At 35.5% G+C, this 19,233-nt stretch overlaps 1 protein-coding gene across 1 annotated transcript in view; it reads left to right on the top strand.

Annotated features, from left to right (window-relative positions):
- CFAP47 (cilia and flagella associated protein 47) overlaps positions 1-19,233 on the top strand; it is a 261,050-nt gene that overhangs the window by 124,440 nt on the left and 117,377 nt on the right. Inside the window, exons 49-50 of the mRNA XM_066545467.1 lie at positions 6,335-6,446; positions 16,094-16,231. Of these exons, the coding sequence (XP_066401564.1) occupies positions 6,335-6,446; positions 16,094-16,231 (250 nt within the window). The remainder of the gene's footprint in view (positions 1-6,334; positions 6,447-16,093; positions 16,232-19,233) is intronic.

Genomic DNA, 19,233 nt, shown 5'->3' with positions numbered 1-19,233 from the left:
GAATACTTAGCAACAAGTAATTTAGCTGAACTAATACTTGGTTAATTTTGCCTTGGAGGTATAAATTTAGCTTCAGTATTTCATTTTAATAACTGAATATATTAAACTGTAAACTTAACAAAAAACCTCATTTCATTAAAAAATAAAATTACATTATATATATGCTACTCTGTTTCTCATATTTGCTGTGTTTTTCTAATAGCCTGATCCAAAATGAGGCTACTACTGCAAAAGTGACTATTTAAAATGAAATTTAAGTCTGGAAGGAAGAAGGAAATAATCCTTGCCTTTACTGCAGAAAGACAGCTCTCTTCCAGCTGAATATTTTTTTTTCCTTTTCAATCATAAACAGAGGGTTTATGTCCGGGGCAGCAATAATTTTTATATATGTGGTTTGATTGTCTGTGCAACCATTAGTGTGGCTCTAGAGCTGGGGAGGGAAGAAGTGCCTTTGCAATTCAGGGGAGGTCATGTGCATGGCTCCATCAGTCTACATTTAAAACTCCTAAGCAAAACACTTTCAGTGCTCACAAAGCTTTCCATGATGAAAAAGACAATTTCCATAAATTCCCTTGAAAAATATGAATGGTTTTATGAATTCTTTTCTACTGGTTGATGTGTAGTTCCTTAGGGAACTGCTGCCACTGTGCTCTTCCTGGATGGTTCTATGGGATTTTACAACAAATAGTTTTCCTTGTGATTAACTTACTCCTGGATATGGAAAAAAAAAATCACAACAGAATTCATAAAGAATTTCTGCATATATAACATTAGCCAGAGAGCACATCCTTCTCTGATGATGAATTAATAGAAGGTGACTGCAGTGTAAATGGATTTTTGTGTCTGTAAAATTACATTCAAACCCTTCGAGAAGAGGAGGAAGTGTAAAGCATTTTTATGAAAATCCAATCTCTCAGTCTCATGACAAAACTTTAAATGCAATTTTCTTGTTTATTTATATAAATCTTTGTCAACTGGATATTAATAATTGTCTTATGTGTTGATGGCTTCTTGTAATGATACCTTTGATAGAAACTTTAGCTATAAAGGTGCCTAATTCTTTCAAGGCATGGTTTTGCAATAAAAATATAAAACTGTGCAACTGTTTTTCTCATTACTATTCAAAATAATGTTATTAAAGTAAACTCTCCAGAGTAATCTCAAGACCCAGTTAAATTACCTTTCAGGCTTGAGTTTATACAAACTACTAATATTTTATAAAATTGTAGAATAAATAGATAATGAAAAAAATTAAATCCCCTGTTTTTCAGTGTGTTTATGTCTATTCTCTATATATCCATTTTGGGTTTTTACAGTGTCACCAAGACAATGTCATGAAGGTTAGTATTTGTAAAAAATGCCTCACAGTAATAAAATTATGTACCATAAACCTTTATTGAGGGGCTTCCCTGTTCAGCTTAACTGTTTGGTAATGTTTGGTAATGTATCTGAGATTTTCTGAGAATAAATTCTGTGCAAGTGCAGTAACCTGGTTGTTCAAGGTCAAGTTTATATTCTTTAACAACAAGTGGATCTGTGTATTCCATAATGCTTCATTTTTTATCTGTCCTTTCAATTTCAATTTCTTTGGCTTCCACTGTATCTACCAGAATTTCTGCAACAGGGTTCATTTCACTAAAGAAAAGGCATTCTTCTTAGCAATAATGAATGGTTCAAAGGCCTACAGAATTTCAGAATAACTGCAGTTGTTGCCATGTGTTTTTTGATAACTTGTGAAATTTTTAGATCAATTAAGGGCATTGTAAGGTTTTAGGTCAAATTTGTTTCTTGAAATGTGTTAGTGGTTTTGACAGGTGCCTGGTTTAGGAACAAATCTGGATTATGTAGCATTTTTCATTATGTAGAACTCCAGATTGCTGCTCAAAAGGCAGGAATTATTTGGGGAATGTCCTCAGTGCAATGCAAAGATGTTTTACTTCAGTGTGGTAACGTGCTGGTGGCAAAATAAGAGTGATTGCAAGAATTAAATGAGTTTCTAGTGACTCAGGAATTTGGAAAGGTTGCACTGAAAGGTGGATGAGGGAAAGTAATGGGAGCTTGTTTTGGAAAACTGCCATTCTTGAGAGTTTTGTGAAGAGTCTGGTTGTCAGATTGATCGGAGACTCCCACAAAGAACCACAGATCTGGTTCTTGCCTAGTGTCAAAGAGCATTAACTTTTTGCTAAGTAGAGCCTCTCAATATTGTTAAACAGACCTGAGAAACAATTTTTAAATGGAAATCTTGAATATATTACTGTCTAACTTTGTTACACTAAGACACAATGGAGTTTAAATATATTTCATTATGTTCTTCCATCCATTCATCATTTTGCCTTGAAGTTTTTTGAGTTATACTTTGGTTATTCAACTCTGGAAAAAGTTACTGTAATTATGAAGTTTGGTTTTCCATTTCTGTTTATGTTAAATAGCCATATTACAGTTCTGCAGAATAAGTTTTCAAACCAGTGGCTGATAAATTAATTTTAAATTGCAGCATTTTATCCATATACTCCATTTATACTTTCCGGCTGTGCGTAAATAATGACTTGATATATAAGAAAATGGAGACTACTATAATTTAAAAACCAAATCCTTGGGTTTGGATTGATTTGAGCAAATGTTGTGCAGGGTCACAGTGATAACTTTAATAATAATTTACATTTTAGCTCCATTGAGTTATTCTGCAGTTCTAGTTTCCTGAGTGATAGTGACATAACATATTTTAAGAAACTATGTATTATTTATGCAATTATTTATGCCTGATAAATTTTTTGTGTTACTCAGTGTTTATCTGCAGATCTTCCTGTTTCTGTCAGTACAAATACTGTGTGTAAGTACACATCTCTGCAGCCCCACCCTTGGTGTGGCTTCTGGTTAATCTGCCTGTAATTGTTCATTGTTCTCTGGTTGCACATCAGGGCAGAAGCTGACACACTGCCTCTCCCACTAACTGGAAGAAGTAATTCCATATCTTGACTCATTTTGAATAGCTTGTACATCAATATTATTTTTATTGTTGATAAAAGCACCCCAATTTATGCCCTATTTTCTTCCTTCAAAATGTATTTGCCTAACAGTAGTGATCCATAGAAGATTTTGTTAGGCATATTAAGGTACCTTCAGGAACACAGGGTTGTAGATTATTATAGGATATAAGGTTATCCAGTGCTACTTCTGTGACTAAAATTGTGTCCTGTTCTTACATATAATCATCATAAAAATGCACTTTAATAAGAAATAGCTCTCTCTCTGATACTCAGAACAAAGTTAACTTAAGGCTTACTGTGTATAAATTCTTTTGTTTCTTCACTCAAAGTTTTCCTCTGAACTTACAAGATCTTTGCAACTACTTATTGTTGTAGAAATCGGCAATTTCTGGACTTTCTCCTATGTGTACTTTTGAATTCTCCAACTTTTTCACTTTCTGAGTATTCCTGGATGTATTGTTATTTTGTAATAAACCTGCAGTTAGCAGAGACATGTTATGCAACATTATGCCATATTAGAATCCCAAATGTCTGTGAACAAATGAGTCCCAGTATGAATTCTGATATTAGGATAAATTGCCTGTGTGCATGGGCAAGCTTGGGCATGGACTTTTAGTATCCATTTGTCATTTGAGGCTGGTCATTTTAATTAGTGTCAGTAACAGAGCTGATAAATCACGTGGCCATTGGAGCAAGACAAAGTTCTATTTATGGAACACATGAGAGGTACCTGGTGAGTGGTGTCTGTCACAACCATAAACCTTCTCAGGAGTTTTGAGGTGGGAGACTGAATTGTTGTGACCACTGCTTGGAGATTGGCTGAGGTGTGAGTAACTTAAATAACAGAGACAAATAGGGTTGAGAAATGAATGGGGGTGGTTCCTCAATAAGATGGTGAATATTTGTGTTATGGCTCTGGAATAGCGAGCAGCTTGAGGAATGTGAGTTTAATGACTGCAGTTGGAAAGGTGGCAGCAGACTGAGGTCAGCATCAGTTATGTACAAGTTTTAGGGAGCATCTGATCCCAAAAGGTTTAATCTGATGCAGGACAGGGAAGGGAGAATTCTTTCATTTCTCTTGATACAGAATCTGGATTCAAGCACTCTAACAGTGGCCATGTGTGTACTGACATAATTTCACTGCTTATACACAACCTTTTCCTATTTGGTTACACAGTTGCTTCCTTAAGATTAAAAATTTCATTTTAAAATTAGCTTCTGTTAGTTCACTACTCTGAAAAAATGTTCAGAATTTCACTTGAATGACTGAAAATCAAACTTCTGGTCCATCTTTACTCATCAGCAATCCAGAGGCATTTCATGTTTATTATAGTCAGCCATGCCAGTAGTGTTCCTTTTACTTTCAAATCTTTTGGTAGAAACGTATTTGGTATTTCCAGACCTTAATAAAAACTGAATTACTCTACCCTTCTGCTTTTTATCCAATTTAAATGAATCACATTTATCCTACTTCTGTTTCTGTCTCCATGTTAATTTTTCCTTAAATAGAAATCTCATTTTAACTAATCTTATTTCTATCCCTAGTAATTTGCTGTCATTATTATTATCCTAGTTGTATTTTTAGGTACTTATCCTTCACTCTTGTGTACATTCATTGTAAACTGAAATGGAAAGGTCCATAAATGTAGGAGTGTGACCAATTTATTGTATATATTTTAATAAATTAATCTTCCCCAGCTTCAGTGTGTAACAGCCCCACCTTTCCTATGTTTTGCTCTTTGTGGACAACTTAAAGATTTTTTTTCCAGTTATTTTTCTCCAAGTGCCAATTCAACAAGTCCTTTCATCTGTCTCTTTTTTAGCCTTATTTTTTCCTCTTACCAATTAGTCTCTTCCTATTCTTTCTGGTTGCTGGACTTTTAATATCCAGTTTGATATGTAGATTTATTGGGAAAGAGGAAGGCTGTTGCTTTACATGTTTTTTTTTAAATCTTGGAATAGAAATTCTGGATTTAGAAGAACCAGCACCTGAAAAAAGAATTACAGAAACATAAATACCACAGAGAGGGAATGTGTTGTAGGCAATGATTGTCTGTATCAGAAGAAAAGATGATTTAAGAATATGCTTCTTTTCTACAGAAAATAATAAGAAAATATATTTACTTGAAGAATGAATGTGCATCTAATGCTGTTAGCGTTGCAAAAGAAATTTTTGTAGAATGCAGGTATCCACTTGGATGCTGGACAGGCCAGCTCTGCCCAGGGATGCCTTGGACCTGAACACCTTTTTCACTGATGCCTTTTCCTGGCTTACCTAAAAACAGAGGCCAGATAGAATTAAGATAATAAAAGCTGATATGGTTAATGAAGGGCCTTCAGGTGCATTAAGGGCAGACAAAGCCTCCCCAAGGGGCTAAACCCAAAATGGACCATGGTCATGAGCTCTTCAGACAGATACAAATTTGGTCCATTTACATATCAGGGGTTAAGCCTCCAATTACAGCTTCAGGTAATCAAGTCATATTCCCCCAGTTTGTCCCCCTCCAATTCACTTTTTTTTCTACTTTTCAGGGCCTGAGGCAGTAGGGTGTCCTTGAATTTCAGGCCTAGAAGGATTGTTTTGTCTGACCAAAACATGAAGACAGTTAGCTAACACTCTATATAGAGTTTAGAGACATATACTAATTCAGTGCAGAATTTCAAAAATATAAAAGCTAAAATCCTAAGGCATCACCATGAGCAGCTGCTCAGAGAATTCCTCTGTAGCAACTCTCTACAAGAGAGAAAGAAATGAGATGCAAGTAAAAAATACTCTCCCTATATTCTCCCAATGAGCTTTACAGTTTGTAAAAATCTAAATTCTGCATGTGAAAATTCTATTGGTCTCTCCATTGCCCCAAGAGTTACCATGCATGCCCTGTGTATGTATCATTTACAAAATGTGACATATCAAAAAGCACAGTTTAATATCACTTGAGGTCTAGCAAATGGTGTTAGAATGACACTTCAGATTTTGCTTTGCTCTGTCTATTTAGATGGATCAGTACTGCTGAATCTCTTTGTTATTTTTCAAACAAAAATGTGTGTAAAATATTAAGGGCCTAACTGTGCAAATCTCTGCATATGTAAGCAGTTCCATGGTCTAAGCAATGTATTTTTGATCATGTTGAGCAATGACTTCAAAATTTGTGCTTGCTATCACCTGTATACACCAGCATTTCTCTTACAGTGTGTATTCTTTCATTTGCATAAAATTTAGGACTTACTGATACCAGATTTTTTTTTTTACTCTCCAAAGCAGGTAGAATGCATATTGTCCCTACGGTGTTCTTGCAACAGTTACTTGCCTTTGATGAATTTTCCTCTCTGTGATTTGTCTTCCCCAGGTGTATTCCAATCTCTCAATGCTGAGTGGTGCCCCTGATGTGGCTGTCAACCCAGAGGACACTGCTGCTTACACTTTGAGTATATCTCCCTGCAGACGAGGAGTCTTTCAAGGTACTATTTAGAACTCAAATATATAAAATATCCCTATAAATTAGCAGGTTAAATCTCCTTACACCTAATGCTTGCATCTTTTCTGCATAACATGTCTTCTGGAAGTAAGGTTGTCATTACTGGTGATTCAGGTCTTTAAGCTAGCTCATATTTTTATTTTTAAAGGTATCTTACTGCTAAATGTGTGGTCAGGTTCTTCAAAAATGCCAGCATATGAACAACTTTATGAATTTAATTGGTCCCATGAAAATCGGCTAAATAGGAAGTAATGATTTCTGAATTATCACCAGGTTTGTAGATCTAAATTTAATTTTCCAAAACCTGTTTAATCCCTTTAGATATGTTAGCACTACTACAACCAAAGATGTAAAGGCAGAGACCAGAATTTGATTTTTTCCCTTAATTAATGTTCAGTCTGTTGTTCACAAGGCAAGAGTACATAAATAGAATTCAGTGAACTTGGTTCTTTCTTTGACATTTAGTGGAGGCTAGGGAGATCTAAAATTAATTGTTCATAACTTGCATCCATCCATGTTTAAAATGGTATTTTTATGACACAATAGCAAAACTCTAGATATTTTTAAACCAACGTCAGCATCCCATCATTAATATTTTTCCTGATTTTCTTTTTTAATAACAATTCAGATTTATAATTTTTATATGTTTGGTAATGGTTCTAAAATTCCATGGTGCTCATTATTTAGCTCATAATGGGAAAAGCATGGTTTTGAGAATGAAACTGTACAATCAGTCTTTCCCTTCCCTGTAGGGTAACTATTGTAGTAACTCTCATCAGAGAAAAGTACAAAGGTGTTTGGGAGGGAATTGTGGAAACAGAGGAGACCATCCTAAAGGAACTGAGTAGCACTCAGGGAAAGATTTTACTTCCCAATAATGGATAAATCTCTCCACAGAAAATGCTTATTGTGTGTAGTTTCAAGTTTGTGGGTTCCTAACTACAAGCACTTGATTCTGCTACATTCTTGGACAATTGAGATTAATGATAGCTGTTTTCTTAGCATTAAAAAGCTATTAAATCTTGTCCCTGAGGATGTCAAACTACTTTGCTCCTTTGGCCATTTTGTTTTTAGTACCTGATATGTAAAGCCTAACTAATAATGCCATCTCAATTCACAAGTGACTTGTGCAAAGAAATTAATACCTGTAACAAGGCTTGGCCTCGAGCCATAAGAAGATTTCAGTGCCCTGAACTGTAGCCCTGAAAAAAAAAAATCATGCTTCATGAATAGGAATCAGTTTTCATTGAAATGGTAACCATCAAAAATGTGCACCAGGAAATATTGAGGATGTACTATATTTAAACATGGCTTTTTTTTAAGCATTAAAGATTTAGGAATAGTCTCTTCTTCTGCCTTAGAAAATCCCCAGTTCTTTTATATATAATGAAAGTTTCACTAGAAGAGGCTCCAAGGGATCTATCAGAGAGCAAATTAATACCAGGTGATAAAAGCCATGTCTTCAAAGGGACATAGATGGCATGTTCAGATCTACATCTCCAATGTTCTCTCCTTCCCTTGACTTCTATCACAATGGTTTCCATTATGTTTTGAAGTATTACATGTTCACTGAGTGAAAAAAGAGAGAACAGTCAGTTTCTCTAACCAACAAAAAGTTGCTGGTTCAAATGCTGGGAAGCCACATCTGCTCTTCTCAGAAAAGTTCATTTATTTTACACTTTAAAATAACTTGATAGAAGGGTAAAGTTATCCTTTGAAAAGGACAGGGCCCAGTTATCTGCAAATCCACCCCCTGGCTCAGGGCTTGCTTTAATCACTACCTCAGGAAATCATATTCATTCTTCCCCTGGAACAGAGACAGGTTTGGCTCTCTCACAGAAATCCGTGCACACTCTCTAATCATTCAGCTGCTGTAGCAGGAAAGGGGTGGAGGGAAGAGAGGCCACAGTCACAGGTGTGAAAAGCAGCAGCTGATTTTGCTGTCTGATGTTAGGTTTGATATAAACCTGATTACCAAGTGTCCTACCTAAGGTAACGTGTTAGGAAGTGCTTTCTTTGTGGCTTCAAGGAGAATGGAAGTCTGTCTGCATCAGACTGTGCAAGGCTGGCAAGTCATATTTGTTCTCCAGAGCAGAATTTCCAGGCCCTGAGAAACTGCAAAGATAATACATATATATAATACATATATATATATATATATATATAATACACATATATAATACATATATATATATGTATATGAATGCATTTTTGGCTTTCAGGATATTTCAACAGCAAGCCTGAATCTTGAGAGTCACAGATTAGATGATTAGATGTAGGTGATTCAAGTGGGAATTAGGCAATACTCAGGAATCTTTATCCTTTTTAGGTTCGAGACACTACAAGAAAAGTATAATTTAAACACTTCTCCCTTCCCCCCCCCCCCCCCCCCCAAAAAAAAAAGGTATTCTTTATTCAGTCTGGTGAATTTGTTTAGAAGGAGGAAAATAATCCATGGGGTGAACAGTTGGAATGACAAAATAAAAAGCAGTACTCCAAAGCTATCTGCAGAGGGAGTCAATTTTATCCTGCAAGCAAAAAAGAACAACTATTTTGATACCTAGCTGAGGACTCTGTCCTAGTGCTGATGAATAATTTCAAGTCTAGAACTTCCTAACTTTTAAGTATAAAACTTTGTAGCCTTGCCATTCTAATACTGTTTTTTTCATATTAAAATAAATTCTAATGAAAGAACTTTTACCATGTACGTTGTACTGAGCAAATGGTTTGCATTTTTCATTTACTTTCAAAGTCCTTTTATTTCCAAAATTATATAGCTGCAAAATTATGCTGCTTTTGCTTTCTGTCTTGCTGTTTTATGGTTGCTAAGCTAAAAATGGGCCCAGTTATTTTCTAAAGCTCATTTGGAAACAGTCCAATAGAGTGCTAATATTACATGCTTCAGCTAGTTTTTAGGTGCGTGACAGCTTTAACACAGAAATAATAGCAAATAAACACCTCAAACAAGATTCTGTCACTACATAAAATTCTTCAGCAGTCTGTTTTCTGAGTAATTGAACAATTTTCTTCAGGTTTGAGAAAGCATCTTCTACAGATTGCTTTATATTTTATCAGATTTTTACTTCTGCTTTCCACAGAATAGACCAGAATTTTTCCAGAATACAGCAAAACTCGTAATACTTGACTATGTCTTGAGCAAAAAACCCACAAAACCTTTCATAGTCAGTGCTCTTTTTATTCATACACCCCCCTAGCATTTGGAAAGGAGCTTTTTAACTTTATGTCTCACCTTTCACTAATTTTTTAACTGAATCTATGTGTAGTAGGCAGTGCTTTTCCATGCTGCTTAGAAACTTAAATTGAGGAAAAACAGACAGCATGTTCTAGGCCTTTAAATAATATTATTTTTAATAATTAATATTATTTAATATTATTTAATATTATTTCCAGGCCTGTCAGATGCAGCTGTAGGACAGTTTTGAGGTGGTGAAGATCATGCTAATACTTTCTGGCCTGTAAACGAGTTGATTTAATTTGTTTATCATTTCTTTGCTGGAATCCTGCAAATTGATCTACCAATCACTATAATTTCAATGGAATCATAAACACCCATGAGGGAGAAAAATGATCTTTGTAGTTTCTTGTAGCCCAAGTTGTATTCTCAGCATCTGCCTGTTTGCCTTGAGCAGTTCCTCTTCACCCCCATCACCCTGACAAACCCAGACTAATTCAGTGGGGGCAAAGACAAAGCTTGGAGGCTCTTCTGGTTGCTTGATTATTGTGAATGGCTCTCCTGGATCACCAGAGTGCACTGGAGGAGCTGCTGGCATGGCCCAGCAAGATAATCCTGGCACCATCCATCCATCCATGAAGCAGCGCAGCAAGAGAGGAGAAGGGCCGACCTTCTCGAGCATCCCGGCAAGCTGGCCAGCACCGCTTGCAGCTCGGGGGGCACTGTCCCACTCTGGGTGTTTGGGACAGCGCCTAAGGAGAGCACCCTGCGTTATAGCAGTGATGCTTCCTTCACAAGGACGAGGCCGCCTCTGGCTACGACCAGCAGGGAAAAAAGAGAGCGCTCTCCAGTTGGGGCAAGTCCAGGTTTAACGTAGATCCCAAGGAAGCCAACAACCGAAGACGCTGAGAGAGGGGCTACAGCAACTTATAAAGGGAGAGGGATACAGGGGAGGAGCCCATCGTCGGGCGAATGGGAATGCAGGGGGAAGTGGGGTACAGAGGATTGACAGAAGGGAAATACCAATAATAACAACTTGGAGGAGGGGCCCCAGCCCCTGAGCCAATCACTCCGTGCCCTAGACAGAAGTTTCCAGAGAAAAAGGCGGTGGCAGAGAGTGACTGGCAGGGCACCAGGGAGGGGTTTAGAAAAAGATACATTGATCTCCAGGGAAACTGGGGAGGAACTGGGGTAACTGACAGTAGCAGGGAGGGGAGGGAGAACCAGGGCAGAACCATTACAGAACAGGGGGAACGGAACAGTCCAACTTCTACAAGACACAACACAACCCATCTATCCACATCCATGCATCCATCCATCCATCCATCCATCCATCCATCCATCCATCCATCCTTCCATCCATGCATCCATCCATCCATCCATCCATCCATCCATCCATCCATCCATCCATCCATCCATCCATCCATCCATCCATCCTTCCATCCATGCATCCATCCATCCATCCATCCATCCATCCATCCATCCATCCATCCATCCATCCTTCCATCCATGCATCCATGCATCCATCCATCCATCCATCCATCCATCCATCCATCCATCCATCCATCCATCCATCCATCCATCCATCCATCCTTCCATCCATGCATCCATCCATCCATCCATCCATCCATCCATCCATCCATCCATCCATCCATCCATCCATCCATCCATCCATCCATCCATCCATCCTAGTGCAGTGGGAGCTTCAGGTTCCTGTGTCCTTCCATATTGTGGATTCATTGTCACATTAAGAAGAGGCAGTGAGCAGTATAAACAAAACAATTCACCCCTTTATAAATGCTACCAAGCCAAATATTGTTGATGATAGCAAGATTTGCCACTTGCTAATTTCTCCTTGGTATGAGTCTTAAAGCTTATTCTCTTTTTTTGTTGCAGGGAGCAATTCATTTAATCCTAGTATACCAACAAGTAGGATTTACAGAAACTCCTTAGGATTTATGTGTCTTATCACAGAAATTTCCCTAGGAAAATAAAGATTATAAAGTTTTCTACTAACCTACAGTAAATAGACTTTTTTTTTTGTCTATAGAAAAAACTACAAAAAAAATTGGCTGAATAGCTATATCAATTACACTCATCTTGTTAATTTACCTTATCTCTTTTGTGGAAATTTTTGTGGCAGCAACTGTACATAGATTTCATTGGCCAGAAAAAAAACAGGAAAAATAAAAACCCCTCTTCCCACTCCCAAGACCTTATTAAAATCATGTTGGTATATTTAAACCACAAGCCAAATGTTTCTATATCTTTTCAGATTTATGTGATGAAGACTGCGGCCATATAGCCTTCTGGGGTGTTTTTCCAGTTAAAATATTGGGATATTGTGGACTTTTATCATCTCTCTGCAGCAGAAAGTAATCATGAACACTATGTATCTTTCAAATATTGCATTTAAGTTATACAGAGGAAAGCATTGAGCACTTCTTGCTTTCATAATTGTGTTCATGGATACAGGGGGTGTCTAGAATATAGCCAATGAGTCAGTCTAACATGGGGTGTTGTAATTACAATTTTATTGAGAAATAAAACAGCCTGCCTCCCTTTAAAGGGATGCATCTTCTCTGAAGCAATAGAAAGCAAGGCTTTGGTATTAATATTTGGACTGTAGTCGTATAAAATGTTTCAACACTGGCTAGTAAAGCTAGAAAATGTGCAAGGATGTTTTGACCAAGAAAGCTTTTAAATCAGTGATGTGTCAGCAAAATTATAACATCCTCAATTTATGTAAATTTTAATTATTCATTTTCAATAGAATTCTAGAAATACTTGCATTATTGCTTTTAAAATTTTAGGATCATATATGCAAGTTTAGTATCGTATATATATGCAAAAGGACAGCTAAGAAATCTTGTTTTCTAAAACAGATGATGATGGCATAATTCTGTGGCCAGTTGAATCAGTGGGAATTGTAGCTCTGGGATGCAGTTGAAATCTGGTTTGGTCTTGAATGTATGCTTTCAAAATTGTCAGCCATGATATTTTGGCAAGTTACACTGTTGTGTGATGAGTGACAGGGAAGTCAGAACTGAGCAATTGGATACAAAAAAAAAACCCCAAAAACAAAAACAAAAAACCCAAACATTGAGGACTGTTGTGCATGAAAAGATTATAATTTATCAGTTGTTTTGTAGCACCAATATTGAAAAGTGAGATGCACTGATAAGTAAAAGTTCTGTAAGATGGCTGTGCATTCACAGCCAGAAGACCAGAACTTTCTGTCAAAGCTCTTTAAAAGCAGAGGAGCCAAGCTCAGCAGAACCACATGAAAAATGTAAAATTGCTTTTTGTATTTATTTGAAATCTGTTATTTTTGATGGAGCATTTCTGCACATTTCTAATGTATTATTTATGACTTCATAGAGCACAACGTACTTTTTGTTACTCTTTATTGTATAAAATTCTTTTTCCCACCCTGCAAAATATCTCTTGACAGGAATATTTTTGTAGCCCATAATTTGAATAAATCAATACATTTATGTATCATCTGCTATCTTAGGATCCAATAAGGGTCAGTGGGTTGCACCATTTACTCCCAAACCAGGAAAGCATTCTAATTAGGAATACTTCCTAGGAAAATGTTCTGCCTTAATTTATAAAGTCAAGTCGTGCAGATCATACTATGTACTGTCTTCACTGATAAGGATTCTGCATTTTCGATTTGACATTAAATTAATACACTTTTTTCTTTTGTTATTTGCAGTTCTTGCCAGCAATGATTTCCTTTTATTTTCCCCCAATAAAATATTCAAATAACTTTGAGCCAGCAGTAGATACTTTGGTGCCCATGAAAATTACAAAAGACAATTTATGAATATGTTAAGAATAAGCAGATAAACTGAGCTACAAAATGTATACTGTCTGCAGTAAAACTCATTACTTTTCTAGAAATACTTTGACAGATTTAATTGAGAGCCTTGCAGAGATCTGTATTCACCATATCAATTCATTCACCTTTATCGATCAAGATTATAACCTCATTGTTATTAACTCTGTTTGTTTGAGCTCTGGTTTTCATGAAGTAGGAAAATGGAGTGTCAGCACTTATACTGCAATTCTTCACTGATTTTTTGATCATGCAATTGGTGGATTATCAACACAGTAGTTTAGCAATTCAAGTAGTTTTCAGTTACCATAGTTCCTCTCATAGCTCTTGAAATATTCTTGAGCAATAGTAATTTGATTCTTTTGGAACTTATCAAGCATTCCAATATTTGCTGCAAATAAAAATTAATCATTCAAGTGCTTCAGCAAATTATTTTGAGGCCACATTTTTTGCAGAGAACAAAACCCACTCTTTGTTTTACCATCTCATTAATTAAATTGCTCCTGTGATTGCTCCTGTTCTGTCCCTCTTTCTCCCACGCTCACACATGGATAATTTGTGATTCTGAGATACAGAAACTTGGTAAAGAAAATCCTCCATGGTCACTGGAAAGAAGAACTATAAGGAAAAATTGCTAAAATTTTTAAATTAAGTGTAACAAAATATTCTTTACTGTAAGAATTTAGTAGAATTTATGAATGTATTGATTAGCATTTAGCCAAGACTTTTTGATCAAAGCTATAATTTTGCATATTTTTACTAATTTTATTCTAATTGTTGGTAACTTTTAAGCATATTGATGGCAAGGATTGCTATTTAAAATTAATGAATTCTGTCTTACACTTTGCTTCTCCCTAATATTGTGATTCAATAGACCAAAATAATACTAGGATTTTATATTGATACATAAAATCAGATTAATTAGTTAGAATTCTGTAGTCATTAGTCATTAATTAGTCATTTATCCTATGATCCATTAGCTATTAGTGCCATTCCATGTGTTCTCTTACCTCAAGATTAATATACCTTGAGCATTTTCTTCAGTCTTCGTTATCCTTTCCATAATGGTTTTATTTTTTTATCCTTCTTGCACATGTTTCTTATCTTTAAGATTAAAAAAAAATAAAAAATCAGTAATTTCCTGAAATTGCAGTCACTCCTCTTCCTCTTTGGAGCCAAGTTCTGACTTAATTACTTTGAGTAATTTTAGTAGTTTTTAAAACTTCTTCATTTGAAATTCTTTAGGTTTGTTTTTCATTAGTTTAGTTTAGTTCATTTGTATTTAAGTAGTTTTCTTAATGAAAGAAAATTTGGGATTCTAATTTTTTTTGAAGTTACACATTATATTTTTCCTCTGGATTGAAACCTATTTCCATTTTTTTGATTTTGTTTTTTTCTTCAATATTTTATACCTGTGCTTCTCAGTTGCTGTCTCTCAAAGAAAAAGAGATTCTTCGTTATAATCATTTAGTATAATCCTTCTTAGTAGGAATAGTTTGTCAGTGTTTGTCGTGTCACGCCTCTGTCCCACCCAAAGCTGCAGAAACAGAGGATACCATTAGATGTAGGTATTTTCAAATCCAGTTGTTCTGGGACTCTCATAAGAATTCCCCATTTCAAATTTTAAAAGTTCCATTAATTATGGTTTTCCAAAGTCCTTGGTAAGACACAATGAACAAATTCCCTTTTGGAGATGTTTCACAAAAATTCTAATAATTGCAATGAGAACATTTCTTACTATATAATAGCATAAAATGTCACCTCCTCAGATTTTATATGAAGCAAGAATTAAACCTACAAAAGGTATTTATTTTGGCTTCGAAACTCTCCAAAATATATTCAAACATTGAAGAAAAATAATTTAGATGCAGGTAGAATGCCATTTGGTATTTCCAAAAATTTCTGTAGATTTAAAATTCTTAGACAGAGTCAAGAAATGGAAGAAATGAAAAGATGCTAATGGAAGCCAGTATATAAAATCTTCCAGAATAACATTAATATTATTTAATGGCACCCTGTACATACTAGATTTTATGTTATTAAATAGAGATCTGGCAATTTATAAATCCAGGGTTTATAGTCTCTGTATTTTATCTTCTTGTCACATTTGATTACAATTTAACATGCAATACAAAAATGTATCACAGGAATATTTTAACTATTGGAGTTATTCTCTTATATCACTAGAGTGAGACACTGTGATTAAAAAGAAATAACAGAAACAATCAAGACTGTGCCCAGAAAATTAAGCTGGGAAAAGGATACAATTAGTGATCACCAGATTTTGTAACTTTTATGAAGTCCTTGTTTGTTTTGTGTTTCCTACTACTGATCTTTTTCAGGTGCCCATAATGGATTTCTTCAGGCAAGTAGAAAAGCTCTTTGGTGACAAAAATTGGTTAATTTCCTTGCACTTACCCAAGAGATATTTTTTAATATCATAAATTCTAATTGGATGGCTGACACCTGGAATGGAAGCTTTACTTCATTTTGTATTAGTTTTGAACAGAGGAAATACTTGTGCATGTCTGGCAGTCTGTTTTTGTGAAGCTAATTCCTGGGTAATACAACACCTGGTATCTATTTGTTTTAGGTGTAATTTCATTTGTTGCTGAAGATGAAGACCAGCAGCAGCCTCAAGGCAGCAGCTCAGCGCAGAGGACAGATGGTAAAAGGGCCCTTCAGAAACTGCCAGCCAGGACTTCACCAGCTCCTGATGCAGATGACATTGGTATGTTTGTTATTATGGATGCATTCATTGTCAATTTTCGCAAAAATACATCATAATGTGGTTTAAAATTAAATGAGTATTTAGTATGCACAGCCTACAAAAAGCATGTGAAATCCTTTTGTGCTTTCTGAAATATTTTAATGAACTGTTAAGCTGAGTTTTTTCTATTCCTTTCCCCCACTTCTTTTTACAACATCAGTGACTGTTGCCTGTTGTTGGAGAGGGACAGAATGTTTTTAATGGTTTCTTTATAACTCTCCAGTAATACAATTAGTGCTGATGTCAAAGCAGGCCTTTTCTGAAATTCATATTACTTCACTTCTTTCCACTGTGGAAAAAACTTTCTTATAACAGTCAGACATAGATACTCCTTTGGTACAATAAAATAAAAAAAAAAATTCCAGAATACCTATTTACTTTCATATTGCCACCACCTGCTTTATTTAAGCAGTATCTGCATTACTTTTGAGATTTCAAGTGTTCCAGAAGAACACTTTTGTGGTTACACCAAATAGACAAAGCCAGGCTTTTTGTTTGTTTTTAGATTAATTTCTCCACTTTCTTATTTATATTTGCAAGTATAACTTTGCCTAGAGAACCTTGTTCTTTATGCTTTTAATATCTAATTTTGTATATATTTAAATTATCATGCATTTTTTAAATTTATTAAATAATATTTCTTGCAAGAAAGGCTATCAAGGAAAGTTTTAAACTAAAAAAGTTGGTTTAGTCAATATTGAGTTTTTAGGAAATTAAGAAGGGCTTGCAGATTGGAGATCTCTGTCTTTATAACTGTATTTTCTAGATAAATTAAAACTAGAATTTATCAAGCTCTAAAAAGAATTAGAAGCTAATTTTATCAATAAATTAGAAATAACTTGAGTCAAGTCATTGTGAATATCAGAAAGTCTGTTCTTTTATAGTCTATTAATCTGTACAGCAACATGGAAGTTGGTTGACATTAAAACTCATGCAACACCTCGTTGGAACTTTACAGAAGAAGAATTTTAAGAAGGATCAAATTAAGATGATATATGCAGATAACATAGTAGAGACAAGAATCATAAATTTTCCAGATATTAAGTGGAATTAATAATGAAAACAATATAAAGGATGGTGCCAGGTAAATGGGAGATAATATTCAAATCTCTACTGAAAGCCTGAGAATATTAATGAATTTTGTTAAGCTTTAATTTCCCAAATGAAACATTTTTTCTTATGAGGTATTTGCAAATATAGGAATTATCAGTCCAAAGCTAATAAAGGCTGTAACTTAAAGTAACTAAACATAGAAGGTTAAGCAAGAAAATAGTTTAGGAGAGTGGATGTCTCAGTACTGGCCCTGTCACTGTTATGAATAGAGGGTTTTGCCCTTAGGTAGAATATCCAATGTAACTTCATTGTTTGCTATTATCTTTACTGTAATAGTTCTGCTTCATGTGATTCCCTAATGGCTGTGTGAGACTGATTGGTCTATTTATGCATTTAAATTTTCAAACATGTTTGACACATTAAAAGACAATAAATAATACCATAAATATCAGTCTAATAACTTGCTTAGAGGAGCCAGGTAATCAGCCCCAAATCAGCCCCTCTTTTGTTGCACACTAATTTGCCTGGAGATAATCATTCCCACACAGAGAATCCCATTGGTCACTGGAGCAGTCTGCACACCTAATTCCTATATGGCTGCCTCAAGTTACTTCATCTTCTCTTTCATTTGCCTTTTTTTGCTATTTTTGTGCAACTCTGGTGTTTTATCTTTGTCTTATTGTGACCTACATGTTTCTAGTAAACTGTACTGACTCAAGCTGCAGGACTGCTGGCAATGCTTAGGGCATCATTAGGATTCTCCTCCTCTCCTCTTCAGCATCCCTCCCACTCTGTCCAGCAGCAGGACTCATCACAGTCCTGGCACTTCAGCCCCAGTGTTCTGCCAGCAGTGATGTCCCTCAGTGTTTGTTTGTACAAGACTGGGGAATTTTGCATGGGCTGTTGTCTTATAGTGGCTGCCCTAAGCATTGCCTTTATCCAAAGATTTTACTTCCCACTTTGTCTTGTGGAATGTATTTAGGTTTTTCTGTTATTGCCGAGTTTTTGAATTTCCTCGTACTTGAAAGGCTAAACATCAGAAAGATGCACTACTTGTAAATAGGCCATGATGAAAAAGCACAGTCAGAGGGGTGAAGTCAGACATTAACTTTGGCAAAGCCTGATTTAATTGTCTTCTTAAAGCTAATTTATGCTTTAACCAGGCTTTCAATGGCAGGCAATGTTTTCTAGCCTAAGTTGTCATTGTGGTTCTTATGAGAGTCTCTGAGTTGAGTGTCTTTCCTGTTGAGTTTAAGAACTGCTTCCAAGTGAATCTTCGAGTACCTGATGCCTTTGGAAGGTAAAGGTGCTTGCACATGTGAATCTCCTGGACTTCCAGGCTTGAAATCTATCCCTGAGAGTGAACATCTGTGGGAGCACTAGGAGGTACTCATATAAGGAAGATATCTTTATATAAGGATAATATCTTTGTCCTAGGAACTGTTGAAGTGATTAAGAGGTAAACAATACTCAGGATGGCAAAAATATAAAAAAGTTTAGCATTTGTTCATTATAATTCTTTTGAAAGATCATAAGACCCGAGGATGCAATGGTAAATGATAGGATTTATTCAGTATTAATGCAGTAAGATGTTTCACATACCTGTAATACAGTAAAATATAATTGATACATCTCACATGCATATTTATTTCTGGAATTAATGTCTTTTTAAGAGGACTGTTCTATAAAATCAATTTAAGTTACCAGCCCATAAATTTTGATTGGGTAGTTAAGCTATTTTTCAGTCCAATCTACATTCTGTATGTTCATGTATGGTGCACTCCAGCTTCAGATTAGTTTAAGTCTCCCTCTTCAGGGAAGAAATAAAGACCTATGCAGAGAAAATAATCCCCATGTAAATTGCATGCATATTTGCAAATTTAAAATATCAACCACAGCTTGGTTTGTTT

This window comes from Molothrus aeneus, chromosome 2 (genome assembly GCF_037042795.1).
Source record: "Molothrus aeneus isolate 106 chromosome 2, BPBGC_Maene_1.0, whole genome shotgun sequence".
Taxonomy (NCBI): Eukaryota; Metazoa; Chordata; class Aves; order Passeriformes; family Icteridae; genus Molothrus; species Molothrus aeneus.
This window is presented reverse-complemented; position numbering and strand designations above follow the sequence as displayed.